General features: G+C 36.0%; 1 protein-coding gene across 1 annotated transcript in view; it reads right to left on the bottom strand.

The window, feature by feature from the left end:
- Positions 1-1,405: 1,405 nt before the first annotated feature.
- The window catches only part of LOC111872904 (E3 ubiquitin-protein ligase TRIM23), a 29,369-nt gene continuing 9,798 nt past the window's right edge, over positions 1,406-20,976 (bottom strand). The window contains exons 5-10 of the mRNA XM_023867180.2: positions 17,740-17,848; positions 16,022-16,230; positions 12,238-12,417; positions 11,289-11,528; positions 6,576-6,701; positions 1,406-3,940 (exon numbers count right to left, since the gene is read on the bottom strand). Coding sequence (XP_023722948.1) covers positions 3,761-3,940; positions 6,576-6,701; positions 11,289-11,528; positions 12,238-12,417; positions 16,022-16,230; positions 17,740-17,848 — 1,044 coding nt within the window. The 3' untranslated portion in view covers positions 1,406-3,760. The remainder of the gene's footprint in view (positions 3,941-6,575; positions 6,702-11,288; positions 11,529-12,237; positions 12,418-16,021; positions 16,231-17,739; positions 17,849-20,976) is intronic.

The raw sequence follows: 20,976 nt of genomic DNA, 5'->3' as shown, positions 1-20,976 counted from the left end.
AGCATTAAGTTGAGCATGGAAAAGTAACAGCTGAACTTCATTATTGATAAAATTAATTTTATTAGTTTTCTTAATTTCTTAGCTGTTTCATTAGCATCTGAATCACAGATACATGTTGTCCATACATAATGGAGTTTCATATCATACAATCTCCTTCCTGCAATAAATTAAACAAAATTAACTATCTAACAAATTCCAAGCTAATACACACTTATCTACCCAAGAAATTGTCTGCCCTTTATGGAACCTGAAGGTTCAGTACATTGCTCACAAGAGCCCACTGTTGGTCCCAATCCTACATCAGATAAATCTGTGCCGTATCCTCCCACCTTTTCTTAAAGACTTATGAAGAAAATATATTTACAAAAATCAATAACCTTCAACAGAAAAGGTTTAGCAAGACAAGCAGTTAATCTGTGAAGGGGAGGAAATAATTCAGCACACAATGTTTGAAGCTTAACAGTGTGAAAACTGTAATCAGACAGATATGTACGCCTGCATAACAAGATCATCTAATACGCAGCTAACAAGCATGATGTCACTTGCAATATACGAGGGGGTACCCAAAAGAAATCGAACTTATTTTTTTTTAAACTTATTTATTCAAATTTTAAGCACAAACCTTCAATCCCCTTCAAAGTACTCTCCACTTACACTAATACACTTGTCTAGTCTTTTATTCCATTTTTCAAAACATTGTCTAAATTCATCTTTTGAGATGCTTGACTGCCTCCGTCATTTTTTCCTTCACCTCAGCAACATCAGCAAAACGCTTTCCTTTCATGTCTCTTTTCATTCGAGGACTCGGGACTCTTCTTTCAAAGCACAGCATGCTTCCATGTGACCTTGTTTTTAGTCAGCAGTCGTGGCACGAATTTCGCAGCCACCCTTTTCATTCCCAAATCTTCTGTCAAAATTCGCTGAACTGAGCTCCAAGTCACTCCCGACAGCTCCACAATTTCTTCAATGGTCCGTCGTCAATCTTCCTTGATGATTTCACGAATTTTCTCAACATTTTCATGTGTTCGGGCCGTGGAAGGATGACCAGAACGAGGTTTGTCATCAATTGACATTTCACCATTTTTGAAACGGGAAAACCACTCAAACACTTGAGTTTCCCCCACAGCATCGTCCTTGTATGCCGTTTTTAACATTTCAAGAGTTTCTGTTCCACTTTTCCCGAGCAAAAAGCAGAATTTCACTGCCGCACGCTGTTCACGAAAATCAGCCATTGCAAAAATGATGATCACACAAAACAGTTGTCACTATAAACTCTGCCAAAACTAGTCCTTACCTTCTGAAGCAACGGTAGTCGGCTTATCGACTCAGGAATGTTAGCTCTATGTGCTCATAGCTGCAAAACACAGTACTACGAAAAGCTCTGCCCACAAAAAAATTAGTTCGGTTTCTTTTGGGTACCCCATCGTACGTTGATGTTACCTATGGTAGCTACACTTACACAAATTACTGAAAAATTTTGTTTGTAATAAGCATCGCATTCAAATATGGGGAAGTAGGTAAAGAAACTAACAAAGAAAGAATGACCTCACTCCTGTGTTCCAGCAAGAGTGCTAATCACAAGCTAAAACCATTCTGGATCAGAAAATGTCAGAAGTCATGTTTCAAACATGTAGACATGAAATCTGTGACCTACAAAAAGAATTACAGTGCCTGGATAGCATGTGATATTTTTGACGCCTCAGTTTAAAGTGAATCTGTGTCATCAGCAAAATGCCATTTGCGTTCCAAAGACCTTGAAGAACAGGCTTTACTATTTTTTAATGCCTCGTTTTAAAGTGAATCTGTGCCATCAGCAAAATGCCATTTGCATTCCAAAGACCTTGAAGAAGAGGCTTTACTACTGCAGTATTAATGACCATCCCATCCTTCTGCTGATGTCCTGAAACTGAAAGATGGAAAAATCAGAGCTATATTTCCACCAAAGAATATCATCAAATTGATTAAGTCAATGGACCAAGGCACTATTTAAGCCTTCAAAGCCTACTTTCATGGTAAGCTACATGGTGATGTAAATTCTGAACTCCAAATACTGAATTTCTAGGGATATTAACACTAAAGTCTGTTGCAGACAGCACTGGTTTAGCTCGGAGGAAAGCTATGTCTTGTGCTGGAAAGATACTGTCACATAAGATAAGTGTAATTCCATTTCCAAAACAAGATGTGAAGGCTGCATGTGATGTACTCAGTAGTAACTGAGGAGATGACCTGGTGGCTTGGATTGGGGTAGACGCACAAACTCCCAACGTGCAGCATCTTAGTGATAAGGACACAGCATCTTTTGTAAAGAATGGGAAGATAAAAAGGTGAACTTAGAGTCGGTGATACTGGAAGTGACTCAGAAAACAACAGTGATGATTCCTGTGAAATACTGGCACCGAACCTCAGTAAAGTGCCAAACAGATATTGATGAAATGACGACATAATCAGAACAGGCTAATATTGAACACCTTCATTTGCTCTGTCTGGCCAGTATAAAGAAGTATGTTCTGATAAAATACAGTCATTGATTCTAACAAACTACATTACTAGAATATTTAGCAAGGAGGCATAGATGCAAGTAACATACAACAATATGTGCCCGTAGCACAGGTGAAACTCAAACCTGAAATGTACCTTATATTCCATGTATATACTTTAGTCACTGCATAAATACTGTATATTTAATAAAAGGGATTCCAAAATTAAATAAATGTCAATTTCACTTATAGCATGGCTAATGAAGCTTCCCTCTGACATCTGCTTTATGTTAAGGGTCTACTGTATGTTACCGATCCTATGTCTAACCCACTTTATTGTAACATAACACTGGTACAGTCAGAGCTTTCCTCTGAATTTTGCTGAAACCAATGTTCAAAATCCTGACAATCTCCATTCTGGGAACAAAATATCATGTTTTTTTTTTCCAGTTGTTTTCTTACTGGCTACTATATGAAGCAGCAGATACTTTAAAATTGATACAAGAATAATTCAGAAATTTCAGTTCAATAAACTACAATAACTAAATCTCATTTTGTATCCATGTTTCTTCTGCTGGAGTTTAACTAACAAACATAGACACCAAATACTAAACCTTCCATTTGTAACATTCGTAATATCTGTTAAGGTCTCAGGGAATGAGGTTTTATCACTTTTTTACATGTTTAAATATAATTCATTCTAGAACATACCAATTTACTGTGACCCCTCTTCAGCACAAGATTCTAAATTAATATGAATTTCAGAAACTTTTTCATTGCCAAGAGTCCTGTCTTCTTAATTTCACCATGGCTACAAACTCAATATCACATTTGTTTTATTTATTACATAACAGAAAATTCACCTAGTATAACTCCAAATTAGTTTCTCCAAATAATCAAAAACAGCAGTACCATAAGCTTGTTCTAAAATGTGGTTAATGTAAATAACCTATACATGTATCTTAGCTAAACCACAATTAACATACAAGTGTGTAACATACTTATGCCGCCCATGTTCATTTACTGTAAATCTACATGAATACTTGTCAATGGTTACTCTCTGAAGATCTCTCTCTCTGGGCAAAATGCATATAAGATCACCTGTCCTAATATCTTCTGTGGCCTCTGAGCGTTCTTTCAATGCCTTCCGGTAGAAGTGTAACAAGATGGGGTTAGTAAAACATATGAACCCACCTTCTGTAACAAGACAGTATCATCTACCACTGCATTTGAACCTCAACTGAAGGAAGGTAAGAGAACATATCAGTAATTGCTAATTTTAATTAAACGATGTCATACACCCCTGCTGCCACCAGTTGTCGTGACAACCAGTCCAATCCATCATGGAGACCTGTCCCACTCTGGGCATCACAAGCCTGGATATGCCAGCTTCTACCACAGCATAATTTATATAGAGCAAACTGTTCTGTCAGTTCCTCTATTGTTGCACAGCCCGGAATGTCCTAAAAACATATATGCAGTATTAATAACTATGAACAGTAAACTGTAGATCAGATTCTGAGCTGTAACACCTTATAGTCCATGATGAGACGACAGAACCCTTCATAGCCAATACTGTGAGAACCTCAAATACAACATGGGTCCGATTAGATTGGAGGGGCTGTACATAGCCCCTGCACTGTGAGTATATGATCAACCTCTCTGCAGTCCCACACTTCAAATGCAGGGCAGTATGTTTCTTTCTGATAGTAACTTTACTTCATGGAATGATATCTCAAGTGACAAAATCTTAATCCAACTTGAACCTCTGACACTAAGGATGAGTGAGCCTGTTTCATCTGTCATGGTACCTTTCACAGGTGGGCACATTTGCTAGTCCCATTTGATTAGGTGTCCTTTCAAGAGACAAGTGCCTATAAGTAGTCCTGTCAGTTGTCTCAAATGGTTCCTATTTACCTCTAATAGTATCCTAGTTTTTTGGTGAGGGTTCCTGAAGGAAACCATATATATTTTTTTTCAAGGCATGGACTTCTAGTATTCTTGGTAGTAACAGTGAAATATGATGTCTCAAGCTGGACATGCATGACTTTCACATTATGCACTCAGTGCTAAGGATACAAAAGCCCTTGGTAGATACAAATAGACCATCTATGGCTAGTCCAATCAAACCATTATGAACCTACTCAGCCAATATTATTATATTCATATGACTGTCTCACAAAATTAACTCTTTGACTGGCGCGAAGGGTATTTAAATCCCACCCCTGTCCTGGCAGGCCCTTTAAACCTTATGTCGCTAAAATGCATGTAGTTACTTTTTCCTAAACAACTTCAACAAAAATTGGTTTTTAAAAACGAAATTATCAGAAACTAATTAAAATACAATATTTTATGCAATAAATGCCTTTCCATACCTCTTTATTAGTTTTTCTTCGTGCGATAAACATTAAAACATGAAAGTTTGCAGAGAGCCACACCACAGCCTGCACACATGATACTTGTTTCTTTTCTAATCTTGTGCTTAGCACTCACGCGACACTTTCTCAGGGCACCATTCTTCTTGTTACTGGGAGGAACATGGACCATTTTGTGAATTTTCAAGCCACCCTCTAGACGATTTACTGGCTCTTTCACTGGTGGTCTTTTCAAGGTCGAGGGCGGAGGCGTGACTGCACTCGAGTCTGACGCAATAGATTCGTCATCCACTTCATTCCTTGACTCCTCTCCCTCTCCACCTGTTTGTTTGGTTCAGTCATTTTTCTACACAGTCCAATATAAAATCTTTGAATCTGTAATTTCTCTTCTTGTATTTTTCGTTTGTTGTGTTCTTTTTGAATAGAATGAAACTATTCAACCGCAAAGACATGTTTTGTCCATACCATGGGTGTGAAATAGGGGCCTAGTGGACAAATATTCTTCAATTTCAGGGCGTTTGTCGATTCCTGTCATGAACACAATTCCTAAGTATGTCCAGATTTCATCTGATGTGACATAATTGTAATTGTGTTTTCGAGAGTGAGGAGCTAACTCATGTGTGTTGAAGTGCTGGTGAGCATAGCGATTGGTTTCAGTTGTGATGTGATTTACCAAGTCGTCATCCAGAAAAAATTTTAATCCATGAAAAGGGATGCATTTTATGTGTTATATCAATTTTGATCCCGAAACTATTAGCAAATGGAAATATTGGGGGTACAATGTCTCCGTACGTTCATGAGATGGGCGTGTCAGGCACCGCACTCGTGGTAGGTAAATGTTCATGATTACTGTCTTGTGGATCATTGTCTATCACTGTATTATTGTCACTATCAACTTCATCCAATTCAGGAATCATTATTTCGTCGCCACTATCATCATCAGAACAAATCTCGTTCACAACATTTTCCAACTGGTCTGTAGGAACACGAAGACACTTGCTGCAAGAAGCCATGGTGAAACTGAATGAATGTGAAATATTTTCTGACCTTTTCCTTCTCAGAGGGTTCTGACAGTAATATAGACCCCCACAAAGTTTACAAGGGTTCTTTACAAACATGCACAAAAACTATCATATATGTCTTTGGTTGATGTGTGCCAAGAGAGCAAAGAAGGGAAGACATTGTCAAAGCGTTAAAGCACGCCAACGCCAGGGAATGGCTGGCATCGTCCGGGCGTTAAAACACGCCCGCGCCAGTCAAAGAGTTAATAAATGTATTTTCTACATTCTGCAAATATACTCACAATAATTTCCGGCTTGAAAAAGAGAAGAGTAAAGATATATATATCTAAAGACATTCCCTACAATCAAGCAAAATTTCATCAAATTTCTTTGACCAAAGGTGGAGGGATAAGGTGTTCTACTAATCCTCTTTGATATTATATTCCTTTTCAATAAAAACTGTTCATAAACCACTGTATTTTAAGATCAATTATACAGCCCTGTTCATTTTCATCATAGGAAGAAAAGGGTAGAAAGAGACAGACTTTATTCACAGAAGTAGCAATGGACAAAAAAGAACCTCTTTCATTTATTAATGCCATTTTCAACTACTCTGGCAAAACACAGACTACCTATTTCAATTTTACCATCTTCCCACTGTATACTTGTAAACTCATGCCTACAAAATTACTTAAGATATCTTGAGAATTCTATGGACATACCTGTTTGTTTGCCAGAATCAGCAGAGATGCGTCCTTCAGTTCTTTCTCAGACATAAGTTTGGCTAGTTCACTGTGAGCTTCAGCAAGTCGATCATGGTTACTTGAGTCAATCACAAATACAACTGCCTGGAATAATTAGTTATGCAAAATAACAAAATGGCCTTGAGTTAATTACTGGATCTTTCTAAAAAGACATTCCACTTTTAATTGCATATAATTACCTAACTGCCTATGACTCAGTTAGGAGGGAAGTACTGTACAATATACTGATAGAGTTTGGGGTACCCATGAAACTAGTTAGGCTGATTAAAACGTGTTTAAACAAAATGAAAGTAAAGTCCTTATAGGTAAACACTTGTCTAATAGTTTTCCTATCTAGAATGTTCTAAAACAAACATGCTTTATTGCCACTGCTTTTCAACTTTGCTTTAGAATATTCCATTAAGAAGATGCAGGAAAACCAGGTGAGACTGAAATTAAATGGGGACACATCAGCTTTTGGTCAATGCTGATGATGTGAATGTACTGGGTGATAATATAGACAAAGAAAAACACACAAAACTTTACAATATTATACTTAAGCATCCTGTTGCACTCTACACGATAAATGATACAANTAATAATAATAATAATAATAATAATAATAATAATAATAATAATAATAATAATAATAATAATAATAATAATAATAATAATAATAATAATAATAATAATAATAATAATAATAATAATAATAATAATAATAATAATAATAATAATAATAATAATAATAATAATAATAATAATAATAATAATAATAATAATAATAATAATAATAATAATAATAATAATAATAATAATAATAATAATAATAATAATAATAATAATAATAATAATAATAATAATAATAATAATAATAATAATAATAATAATAATAATAATAATAATAATAATAATAATAATAATAATAATAATAATAATAATAATAATAATAATAATAATAATAATAATAATAATAATAATAATAATAATAATAATAATAATAATAATAATAATAATAATAATAATAATAATAATAATAATAATAATAATAATAATAATAATAATAATAATAATAATAATAATAATAATAATAATAATAATAATAATAATAATAATAATAATAATAATAATAATAATAATAATAATAATAATAATAATAATAATAATAATAATAATAATAATAATAATAATAATAATAATAATAATAATAATAATAATAATAAGCCAGGTTTGGAGCAAACAGTAACCAGGTTACATTTTCACTACCCAGAGAGACAGGTCCACTAACACATAACACCATGTTTCATAAGAATTCATTTTCACTGAAAGGAAGGAACATGACTAGATTAAATTCATAATCTTTGAAAGTGCTGATCCTTTTGGAGAGCGGGAGGTACTGTGAGTGAGTTTGGATTAGTGTGGGTTCAGATCACTAAGGTTTCACTGTATACACTGATCAGAGTCTAACAAAATATTTCTGTCAGGATTCAAACCAACAACATTCCAAACATGAAGAAAAATGTGCTAAACACTACATAAAGACATTCAGCAATAATGGTGTAGACTTGTACATGGAGGCGACTCAGTGAAAAATCAGCCAACTGGTCATCCTGAGGATATGGCTTCTCTGTCTCCAGACAAAGACAGGTTATGTAAGTTTTGAGGTTTTCACGGCGATGACTATGAAGAAAGTCATCTTCTGGGTTTTGGCGCAGTGTATTCTTCATTTTGGCTGACAAACGAAGAATACACGGCGCCAAAACCCAGAAGATGACTTTCTTCAAAAGACAGGTTAGTTTGACACTGGTTATAACAGACTTCTTCCCATCTTATTCAGCACTATGTTGTTACGAGGTGAAATTCGCCATAAAAATTTATTTTCTTACACTTTATTAAGGTCTGCACTAAATGGGAATTATGCAAAATTACATCAAGAACTGTTAATCTTTTATGAGGTGCACAAATAAATACAATTATATGCACAACAATATCACACAAAATTTCTGAAAAAATTAATTGCGTCTATATATCTAAAATGCTTAGGTATGTTTCTACTCCTCTGAATCTGAAACAAGTTCAAGGGAACACCAATAGAGAAGCCATTTTAAGGCTTTATTATGAGAGGTACTTACAGGGGATACACACAAAGCAAATAACTACAGAGAACATATATAAGACTACAACTAGGCAATGGCGTTGACATCACTGGGTGGTTGAGGCTAAATTTCCACCTGGAAATGGTTCACACTGTTTATGGATACATGACCAGATCTATTTTGTTCCACTGTTATATCCAAACAAGGCAAATAAGCATGGATATGGACAACTTTGTACTTCCAATTCTGGTGAAGCAACAACAAAGAAGACTGAAAATCAACAAAACCAAGGGTATTTGGCTGAAGGAATACAATAAATGGAGAAGATTCTGCAAAAAATTGACCCATTTGTGGGGTCATATAAATGAATGCATCAAATGAAACAGAATACAGCAATACCTCAGACAGTCCGGCTTCAATCAGTCCGGATTCACTATAGTACGGTTTGAAAATTTCAAAACAAACTAAATTTTAATTGAGCAAAGCAAAAATAAATTCTAAAAAATTAGTACACAAAATTATTTTTAATACATAAATGATCGTTTTTTCCTTTTATATAGTCAAGTCTCCTTCCGTGCAGTTTATTTTTATGTGGTTTTAAAGTTATGCAATACGATACATATTTCAATTTTTTTTCTGGGGTTCCCCGTTGTATATGTATGTACCTATGCTCGGGTCATTCATTCTTGAGCTCTGACAGCTATTGCTGGAGCAGGTGGGGAGAGCACTACTTTAACGGAATTTTGGAACTACATCAGAAACATTATTGAAAATATAGGCGAAGCATGGCATGAATTAACGGCAAGCAATATGAGGGCAGTATGGAAACATATCATACCACATTGTGCAAATGATTTCGTTGGCTTTGAAACTCACTTTGCTGAAGTCACTAATAACATAGTGGAAACTGGACAGCAACTTGGTTTCAATGAGTTAGATTCCGTCAACACAATTGAGTGCAACAAATCGAACACTAATGAACTAGATAATGAAACAATTATTAACACAGATGAACAACAGGCTTATGAAGAACGGGAGGACAACTTAAACAACGATGACTGTGTTGAAGTGCCTGCACGAGAATTAACAGCTGAACAACTATAACAATTATTGGAATGGTTGAAACCTTGTCGGAGCATATTATGGGAGTTGATCCCAATACTGAATGTAGCCGTACAATTCTCCGAACGATAAACGATGCAATTCGTTGCTACAAAGTAATGTATGAAGAGAAAAGGCCAAGAAGAAGAAAAATGTGCAGACATCAATATTGCAATTTTTAGAGAATAAAAAGTGAATTGCAAGAAACATGAATTTTTTAAAATTATTTCTAATAAAGACATTTGAATTTATTAATTGTGTTTTATTTATTGAAAAATGGGATTTTTTTAACCAATTATCATTTTTTGTATGTATTTAGTTCCTCAAATAGTCTTGTTTCAAACAGTCCGGGATATTGGCAGAACCGATTAGCCGGACTATGCGAGGTATTGTTGGATATGAATATGCAAAACACATTTATATTTAAGAACTGCTATAATGGTGTATGTTACACTGGGTACAGCAAGTATGAAAACAACACTATAAAAAAGGAACTGTTTCTGTATAAATAAATACAGTTACATAGTAAATAATATCAAATTAATTTCTAAAATAATTAATAACACGTGAAATGAAAACTGAAATAACCTCAATCAAGAATCAAAGCAACTCTAATGTCACAAGAGGTATGGCTTCAGTGCTTGTTTAATATGTGACATCAGTCACCAGCCTCTTAACAGAAATGAGTACCAGGAATATTCTTGGGGGTAAAGGACAGCCGGCACGTAGGGCTGACAACCTTGCCACCATCTATGAGCCGATTGTCTAGAAAATGTGGGAACCTCAACGTCTCACAACCCTATGGGCCTCCAAGGCCTGTTACAGGGATACTTTTACTTTTTTACTTTACATCAGTCACCAAGTATTAAGGTTATGACATAATCATTCTCAACACACGGGAGCAAGGATAGCACAGTCGGTACAGCTACTGGCTACGGGCTGGATAACCGAGGGGTCAGAGTTTGAGTCCTGGTAGGATCAAGAATTTTCTCTTCTCCACGTCATCCAGACTGACTCTGGGACCCATCCAGCCTCCTATCCAATTGGTACTGGGGGCTCTTTCCCTGGGGGTAAAGCAGCCGGGGCATGAAGCTGACCACTCACTTCCAACTAGTGCCAAGGTCAAGAAAATATGGACCTATATATCCTTTTCCCCATACACCTTCATGGCATAGTGCTTAAATAGATAAGTACAGGGAAAACTTTAAATTTTACACACAGAAAATTTACATATTGACTGTTTCAACAAAAACAGTACTAAATCAAGGTACAAGCTCTGGAAGACAGAAAATTTCTTGCACCACATTGATTAAATTGGGCTTTGGCTAAAACCAGAATAAAATAATCACCAAATATGGGATTTCACTAAATCCAAGAATATTAATTTGGGATTTCATTGTAATGGCATCATTATATAAATTAAGAATGAATATATTAGTATATACTGGGTACTAACTTTACTACTGCATAAAGGGCAATAATATGAGGTTCTTACCTGAGTGTTGAGATAATAATGTTTCCACAGAGGACGCAGTTTATGTTGTCCTCCAACATCCCAGATTGTGAACTTCAGGTTCTTGTATTCCACTGTCTCCACATTGAAACCAATGGTTGGAAGCATAGTCATGAACTCATTCTGTTTTAATTTGAACAGAACTGAAGTCTTCCCAGCACCATCCAAACCCAATGTAACAACACGCATTTCAATTTTTGGTCCAATGTGTACACGATTATCCTGTAATATATGACAATGTTCAGAAACTGGAATAACTGCAAGGCAACAAAATGATAAAATAATACCGTGAAACGGTGTTTTTTGTGCAGTCAATACTGAAATGTTATAAACCCAGACAGTTAATGAGGCTTTAGTTTGTGAAGTGGCATCAGTCAGTTGGTAAGCGACTGAGTTAGTCAGTCAGTGGAGTTAGTGAAGAGTTGGTTGGTGAGTTATACAGTTAGAAGACTGCTGCAATTTAGCTGTTGTGGGCTGTAGCTGTGAGAAGCTGGTATAATGAGGTGTTAGTGAAGTGGAGTCGGTCAGTTGGTGAGTGACTGAGTTAGTCAATCAGTGGAGTTAGTGAAGAGTTGGTTGGTGAGTTATACAGTTAGAAGACTGCTGCAATTTAGCTGTTGTGGGCTGTGGTTGTGAGAAGCTGGTAGCTGAGGCTGGGGACCATTCAAAAATCCAGAGTAAGTGGAATGTCCACCGTTGGACTGTGGACACTAATGCGTGTGTGTAACAGCGAACTGTAAAGTGTAGTCACAAGTTGTGTATCAAAGAGTCCAATAAATCAGGTCATCAATCCCAAACCCCTCCATTGTCACTTATAAATGTGACAATATTATTTATTTTAAATATTTCAATCCCATCACCCGACCCTATGTCTGATTAATTGGGGTCGATTCACTGTGCTGTTTGAAGTCACACAAATCTACATTCATACCTTTGTGAATGTAATAGGTATGCTGGGGTCAGATTGCAGCTGTTCTGGGCTCAGCTCAGAATATTGTTGCTGCTGTTTCTCAACTGAGCTCAAAGCCTCCTTGATTTCTCTAGCAGCTGCCAAGACTCGAGTATCATCTTGCTGTATAGTTTGTTCACATTGAACACAAACACCAGCCACCTAAACACACCAACAATAATGAGAATTTATTAAAGTACAGTATCAGTCATCATCTGTATATGGATTAATTCAAATTTTACTTCACATATTTTTGCTGCAACTCAATGAACTGTACCACATTCACATTATGGCCTTTTTTGTTATGACTAGGGACCAGAGTCTTATGCCCTAATAATCCCTACAATATGTATGCATTTATGCACGCAAACTTCCAAAATATGCATATAAAATATGCACATAAAAAGTTCATACCAAATATTAAAATTGATTTTACATTATTTTATGACCAACAAATCTACATTTAAGTTAATTTTATGTAATCACTAAATGGTTCACTTGCAGTGAAAAGCTGTACTTAAAAACAAATCATGCAACAAAGTCAGCATTTTTTCATTACAAGTCAAGGAACCAATGGTACTCTCATTCAGCTCTCCAAGTTTTTACCTTCTCTTCTGCTGCAGTTCACAATTACTAAATGTTTTAGGCTTTCCATAGTCAGTCACCTCCTATTGTCTTGTAAGATGCCCTTATAGCAAGAAAAACATCTTTCCACCTCACAGGAACTTAAGGGTGCATGTACATAAGCCACTATTAGTTCAACTATTTTTACCAGATATACAGTATGTGCCAAAAATGCAGTACTGAAACTAGCACATCTCAAATGTGCATGTGCGTTTGTCGATGGTGCATAGCTCCAGCCGCATGTGTTCCCAGTAGTGAAAAGGAAGTTGTGTTGTGCAGTTGTTGTTGGAAATGGGTCTCTCGACGGAGGGAAACGTATTCATAGTTGAGTTTTATTTCCGCTCATATGCAAGTGGTTGCCAGACAACTCGCTTCCTTGGTTTTGAGCGGCCAGATGTTATTGTCCAGAAACTGCTACATAGTACGTGTGACAATATGGTCTGCCATTAGGCCCCTATTTCATTAAGGATGAGGAAGGTAATGCTCTTACCGTCACCAAAGAATGCTACCTTCCAGGGACTTACTTCAATTTCGAAACACTAAAGAGCTGATACAAAGTAGTATTGCTACTGCTTACCTCCTGTGAAGAAATAACAGATGGAAGATGAGAGAAGTGAGCAGATATACAGGAAAGATTAGTTTCATGTCTGCATTTTTTGTACATCTTGGACAATCTGAACTGATGCTGCACTTCTGGGATCAAAAGTATTCACAACATTCCTAACTGTTTCTAAATGTTCAGTACAATAACTCACTCCACACAGCCACATTCCCCAGTGCGTTAAAATGGGTTCTGCTTGATGTGGAACATTCAGTGCTATTTCTTTAAACAACACATACCTTCTGCACAGAAGACACCAACTTGTCAACAAGTGGAAAATTTGCATGAACTGTTTCTGCAATACAGTGCAACCCCTGGGCAAGGCAAGTCAAATGTGTTATATTTGGAAATATAACTTTAAGAGCAGTACCATCTTTGATCATATAACTTACGGCATCAGCCACAAAGAGCAATACACACTCATACTGAATGCCATTCGGCCATAGTAAATTCATGGAATTGATAAAAGATTCAGAAACTGCGAAGCTATTGATGGTTTCAAATTCCTCTACTGCAAGAATATAAGGGGTAGACTGTTCATTCTTATTAATGGATCCAACTATAACATTTGCGATAAACCGTCCCTCACAGTCTCGTGTTTCGTTGATACCCACATAAAATTATCTTGAATCTTATCTCTAATATTTTCAGTTGTAAGATTGTAACACTGCTTCACTTAATTTTTGGACATAGTAGATTCATCTGGCACTTTGCACTGTGTATACTTCTCTATGAAGTTTCTCAGACTAGGACTGGTTAGCAGAATATCTGCTGCTAAAAAGGTTTCATACAAGTGAAAGGAGAACTGAAAAACTATTATTAGAAAATTCACTATGCAATTTTTGAACAGAAGCACTTTTCATGGATTTAATTTTAATATTCTCTTTGTGTATATTAGTGTTCAAATGCAGAAGCACTTGAAAGCGTTTTTCACAACCAATTGTTTTTATACACACTCAATAATACAGGATTTTGTTACCCATAGTTATCATCTCTCCTTCAAACTCTCGCTGATACAGCTGTAATTTAATTTCCTGACTTACTTTCACTTTCGGCACGACTACAAAAAGCTAAACAAACTTAACCACAGACTAGTCACCACTAATATGAATGATCCCCAGCTCCAAATGAAGAAGCATAGCGAACCTGAAGCAGACTTTGGAAATAAATAAATGAAGTCCATTATCAGTTGAATAGTATTAAGTTGCTAGCAGCTAAATGTGAATATGCTTCTGACTAATCCCTTCTCAGCCACTTTGATTGTATGCAGATGAGGCAAGTTACGAGTAGAGGGTTCAAGGAAGTCCTGTCCTGGGTAGTGCATCAGAAACATGAATCTAGACTCAACTTGGTATTTGTATGACAAAATTTTGCGAGGCAAATATGCAGCATATCCTAATACAGAAAAGAAAAATTGTATACACATGACAATGATTGAAAATTTGAACATAAAATTAAAGTATATATATATAATGATAAACATTTTAAAAAGAAAATATGCAGCATAAATAGAGATCTAAGAAAATATTATGAGTATTCATAAAACAGGCAAAATATGCATTTATATACACCATCAAACCATGTCTAAAATTAAAAAAATGAAGTAATTCATACATATATCCAAATGAGAATCATTTTTGGTTAGAAGAAAGAAATACGCATTTGCATTAAAATATGGTCCCTAGTTATGACACCACACAGCCTTATGAAGGCAGCATCTTCTTCCAAAGCCGCAGTATCCACCTACAAGACTACACAATGTCAGAACCCAGAAGATCACACACAATCAGAAACAGTACATCACAAAATTGTATTCATTGATGATGTTGACTTATAAGATGCAAACATTGCACCTGAAATTCTTCTGAACATTCCAAGGAGCAGAAGAGTGCTCTCTTCTGAGATATGATGCCAAGTAGTCTGCTAGAAGTTTACCAAAGTTTCAGAGGAACATACTTCCTATATTTTTACAGTCAAAGAGCATGCCAAGCAAACAACAAAATTTATATACATCACAAGTTCTTTAATAATAACTATGTGTATTTTAAGAAGAAAATTGAACAAAAAGCAATAACATTAATCAACAACGTTATGGTAATATAAAAGAAAACTAAATTTTCAGCTTATGCCACTTCCAAATATGAACATTAAAATTCTCCATCACATAACAGTTTTATGTACTTAAAACTTTTAGCCATAACACCAGTTCTTTTCACTTTTGCAATTTCCTTTTTAGCGTTCTTACAATTTCAGTCAAGCATAATCTGAGCAAATGATATTCTGTTGGTGCATAAAAGTTCATTCTCATTTAAGTAAAATAATTACTTCAAATTGCATAATAAGTGGTCCATATGTCAATATGTGTTGCACATAAAAATAATAGACAATTATAAAAGCTGTGTTATTGTACACATTTTTTACTGTCATTTTTGTGATGAGCATACCCAACTTAATAAGAAATAGCTTATTCTGTACGTGTTGTTGATAAAAAAATTAAAAATCTGCTGCACTGTATGATAATCAGTTTTATAATATTCAAACCTGTGAAAGTGATGTTGCTAAATCTTCCTGAAGTTGCCGCAATGAGCACAGTCTTTCCCTTACATATCTGTCCACTGCAGTCATGGCAGCAGCCTCCTGCAGCTGTAGTGTTTCAAGCAGTTGATGGAAGTACGTCTGAACAAGTGCACGAGCTATATCAGCTGTTCCTCCCTCTCCTCCTGTACCTTCCAAGCGCTGAACTACTTGTTCTGTGCATTAGTAAGAGAAGTTCTAAACTAATAAAAGAGTACATATTTCACAAATACAAACAGAACTATGTCTATTAATTTCTTTGTATGCATGCAGGAAAAATTATCTTTGAGAAAAGAGTTTGACAGTCTAAGACTATAATTAGGTATTAAAAATTGAGGCAAAACTGATACTTTTAGCCATATTTGGTAACTAGAATGGTCATTTTATTTTAAGGTCTTAAATGAAGTGCTAATTTCATGTGCCCCAGACAAACACAAAAAAAAAACACACACACACACACACAAGACTTGCGTTTATGTTGTTATTCTGTCCCTATGCAGCAGTGAAGAGTTGTTATTAGTTATGGTTAAGACTGTATGGCAACAATGAGAGGTTCTTTATACTTCAGTTGGCACTCCACTCTTGGCCTTTACCAAAAACAAACTTCCATTCTTGACAGTGTGCACATTCATTGAAATTGTGATTTAATGTATAAGACTGAATCCACTGACACATTATCTGCAGAAACTGTGGTTAGAGATGAGAATTGTTTATTTCAAAGGTTTCACCCATTTGCAGCATTTGAGATCCTTCAAAATAATGTGTGGCTGCATATCAAGAGAGGTGAAGATTACAAAATATACATGGGGTGGGGGGAAGGAATGTCTGCTGGTGACATCAAAATAGTGAACATACAGAAATTTAAACAATGTTTATTTTTATTTTATACCTAAGTAGTTTATTTTATACCTAAGGGCCAAATCACTCAACCACTTGACAGTTGTCAAGCTGTCAGTGAAAGAAACTGAAGAGTATGAGAAATTACCATATATATGAGTGCATAAGATGACTCACAACTTTTCAATTACACATTTAAGTTTTGAGCGTATTTGCCATGTAAGATGACTATAAAATATTCCTGAACTAAGAATTCCTTCATTAGAACAAATTCCCAAGCAGCAGCACAGCTGGATGACCTAATAAATGTAACTAATTTTAACTTGAGACAGGTTTCATATTCCATTCTCATAGCAGCCTGTGCCAACATGGGGACCTGAGTATTATGGTAACGTTGTCACGAGAACTCCAAAGAAAATCATATAACATTTTCAGATTTTCTTCTGCTTGGATTATCTGCACTGGCTCTAACTTTTATTGCAGTGGATAACAGAAGTTTCTGTACTAGGTATTACATAAACAGTTAAATCAATTGACTGAACTTACACATACTTTTATCTGTTACGAGTTTTGTTCAAGTGGTTAATAAATTAGATGCGTCAAAATGCTACACTGCAAAGGCTGAAATGGAGAGGAAGAATACATCCATCCACAGTGGACAAGAACTGTGTTATAGAGGCTGCAGCAAGAATGATGAGAACCCTCCATATTAAAGTATATATTAAAGCGCAATCAAGTTTTTCACTGTTAGAAGTCTGCATGCAGTCTACCACAAATGTAATACATTTCATTTCTACCCTGCCTTTTCTTTCACTCATGTTTATGAATAAATTATATTATAAGCATACCCAATTTGCGCATAGTTTCACTTATTTCTTCCATAAATTTTCTCATATGCTGGACAGCATTTATGACGGTCACTCTGATGTTCTCAGCTTCTGTTTCTACTAACGCATGCTGCAAGAACACATTAAAATATATTACTGACAAGAAGTCTGATAAAGCTGAACAAACAATGCCAACTTTTAATGTGATTATGTTTTAGTAATCACAATAGAAAATAAATGATTGCACATGTGAACGAAAATAGTATTAAATATTTGCTAAATAAGACATATCAAGTCTAAAAGCAAAGCAACCATCCAGCTGGTCCTCAAAGTGTTAATAAACTATCATCCTAAGAATATTTTGCCAACTGAAAAACATGTATATTACATATGAGTTCAATACTTAAGTCTCTTATTTAACAAGACTGTCAGTATCAAGACTATAAAGACCTCATGATAGGATTAATGAATGTGGAGAAGTTGCTGGAATGAAATTGACAGAGGAAACTGAAGTACTAGGAGAATACCCACCCTCTTACAACTCTGAACACCACAAATCCCACATGACCTGACCTGACCTGGGTCCAAAGCCCATGGTAGGAAGCTAGTGACAAAATAAATCAGTTACAGTATGTCCCTGTCACTCAATATGTATGTAAAACTGTTTATCAGTATTACTTTTTACTTTACTGTTCACTGTCTGAGTTTATTAAAATCATTACAACTTAGAAACTGATTCTGAAACCATAAGAGATACAAGGAACATTATAAGAAGACATAAAAAAGGAACATACTTAAAACTCATTGGAAAAATGCTATATATATAAAATCAGTAAAAATAACTTACACATGAATGACATGTTGATACACTTAACCCAACATCCATAACACTGCAGAAAATGAACATCAGTTAGCAGCACACACACCCTCCCCCTTAAATTAGAATAGAACCACTACACAAAACAACCAGAACAGCTACACACAACGCAAAAGAAAGAAAGAAACAAAACAAACTCTGTGGCCTGTAGTCCGCGAGCAAACTATACTGACAGAGTGACCACCGCTTGTCAGCAAAGATAGTGCCAACTCTTGCAAATAGAGGGTGTCACATGGCGAGAGCAATGGATCCCCACAGCCATTAATCTAGGTTTTCTAGACCAGAGCCACTATGTCCTTGAAAGAGCTCTTCAATTATCCTAACAAGGCTAAGTGGAACCCGTTCCAGACCAGAACTACTTCTCAGAATATCCAGTAGCTCCAGGAATCGAACCCAGAACCTCTGGATCTGTAGCCAGGAACTCTGACCACTAGACCACAGGGGCAGTCAAAAGAAACCAACACACACACACAAAAAAAAAACATAAGTAACATTAAAATCATAGAGATAAAATAATGGAATATAACATTTCCACCTCTTAAATAAAACACTAATATAACCCTTTATTTCATATTACAAATAGATTGAACCCGCATCATGTGTGCACAACAAAAGTAACCATGGCATGATTTTTTTTAATCTGCTTAGTGGGGGGTGGAGTCCAACTGGGTCCACTCGCCACGGCAGCCGCTGACTGGCCTATTGTAGCCTGCCCCGGGTGATTATGACGATGGAGAATTTGGTGGAATGAAGATTGGCAGGGGAAACCGAAGTACTTGGAGAAAACCCATCCCAGTGCCACTTTGTCCACCACAAATCCCACTTGACCAGACCCGGGATCAAACCTGGACCACTGGGTCACCAGCAACTAACTGCTTGAGCTATGACGCGGCCTAATCATGACATGATAATCTAAGAAATAAATTGAATATTTCATAAGCAATTTATATTACTTGTAAAATGCAAAATACAACAGCATAACAACAGAGCAGCAATTTTCATCTACAATCTTATACACCTCATGATTCCCAGTTATGCCAAAACATAAGGTATAAATAATGAGAGAAAATGACTTTGAAGTGTTAATTCTAATTCATTCATCATCTGTAATCTGTCAAGACGACAGGTCCACAGTCTCTTCCAAAACAGTCCCTCCATTTGATGCAATCAAGAGCTTTCTCCTTCAAATGAAAATATCCTCTTCTGTCCCCAAGGTCATCCAGCATCTTCTTACGTCTTCTGGTCACTTCTATCCGCCCCTCTATCTTTCCTTCAATAACTTCTTTTAGAAGGCAGTTACCACATAATATATGACCAATCCAATTAGCCTTCAGTTTTCTTATTTCGTGTAGGATATTCCTCTGCTCACTGACTCTAAATAACACTTCTTCATTTCTCACATAATCGGTCCAACTTCTCCATCCTTCTTCAACACCACAGATTAAATTGCAACAGAGACAGTGAAGTGAGAGTGCTAAAGTTGTAACGCAAAGTGCATTACAATATCCAGTATTCTTGACCTTGGAAACCTGATCCCCCCCCCAGGGAAACAGTCCCAGTACAAATTGTATAGGAGTCTGGGTGAGCCCCAGAGCCAGGCTAGAAGCTGCGGAGTACAGAAAAATCTCTTGCGCCTCCTGGGAATCAAACTACGGCCATCCAGCCTGCGATCAATCCCATATGAACTGTGCTGTGATTATGAGACAATATATGTATATTAATTCATCCATATCTGTCATAGCTAACAGACTGTACAATCAGTATGTAAACTGTAAACAATGTGTCTTTGAAAACATAACATAACTCTTGCTTCAAATGCAAACCCGTGTTATGCATATATCAGCAAATCTGCTGCTATGCCACCACCCAGACTCACTGGACTCTATTGAAATTGTATCTTGATATTTATGAACGATAGCAGCATCTGTCATACTTGGGCTAATTACTGATCCAACCCAAGAATCCCTGAGATCAATTTTATGAGTTATCATTATTACAGTTCTTCTACTTTTGCACACAGATACTGACAGCAGCTAACTGCACCTAAAGTGGCACCAACAATGGTGCAGAGTTGAATAGGTTAAAGAGCTGCATAACAGTAACTTAATAAACTCAGATATGAGCAAGTCCAAAATAATAATTTTATATAGTATGTCATAGTAACGTTCCCACCTCATGACTCGTAGTACGTGGGTTCAAATACCCGGTGGAGGTCGTCGAATTTTTAAGGGCGGAAAAATTCAGGGAACAAGTCCTCTGGTAGGGACTTTAAGCCGTGGGTCCCGTGTCGTAGCTTTACGGCACGTAAAAGAACCTCATATCTCCAGAGGAGGTCACTGAGCCAAAATTGCGGACGTTTGCCGCCCAACAGCAGTCACTAA

This window comes from Cryptotermes secundus, unplaced genomic scaffold, assembly GCF_002891405.2.
Source record: "Cryptotermes secundus unplaced genomic scaffold, Csec_1.0 scaffold407, whole genome shotgun sequence".
NCBI lineage: Eukaryota > Metazoa > Arthropoda > Insecta > Blattodea > Kalotermitidae > Cryptotermes > Cryptotermes secundus.
Note: the sequence above shows the minus strand (reverse complement) of the source record. Positions and strands in the feature narration are given on the sequence as shown.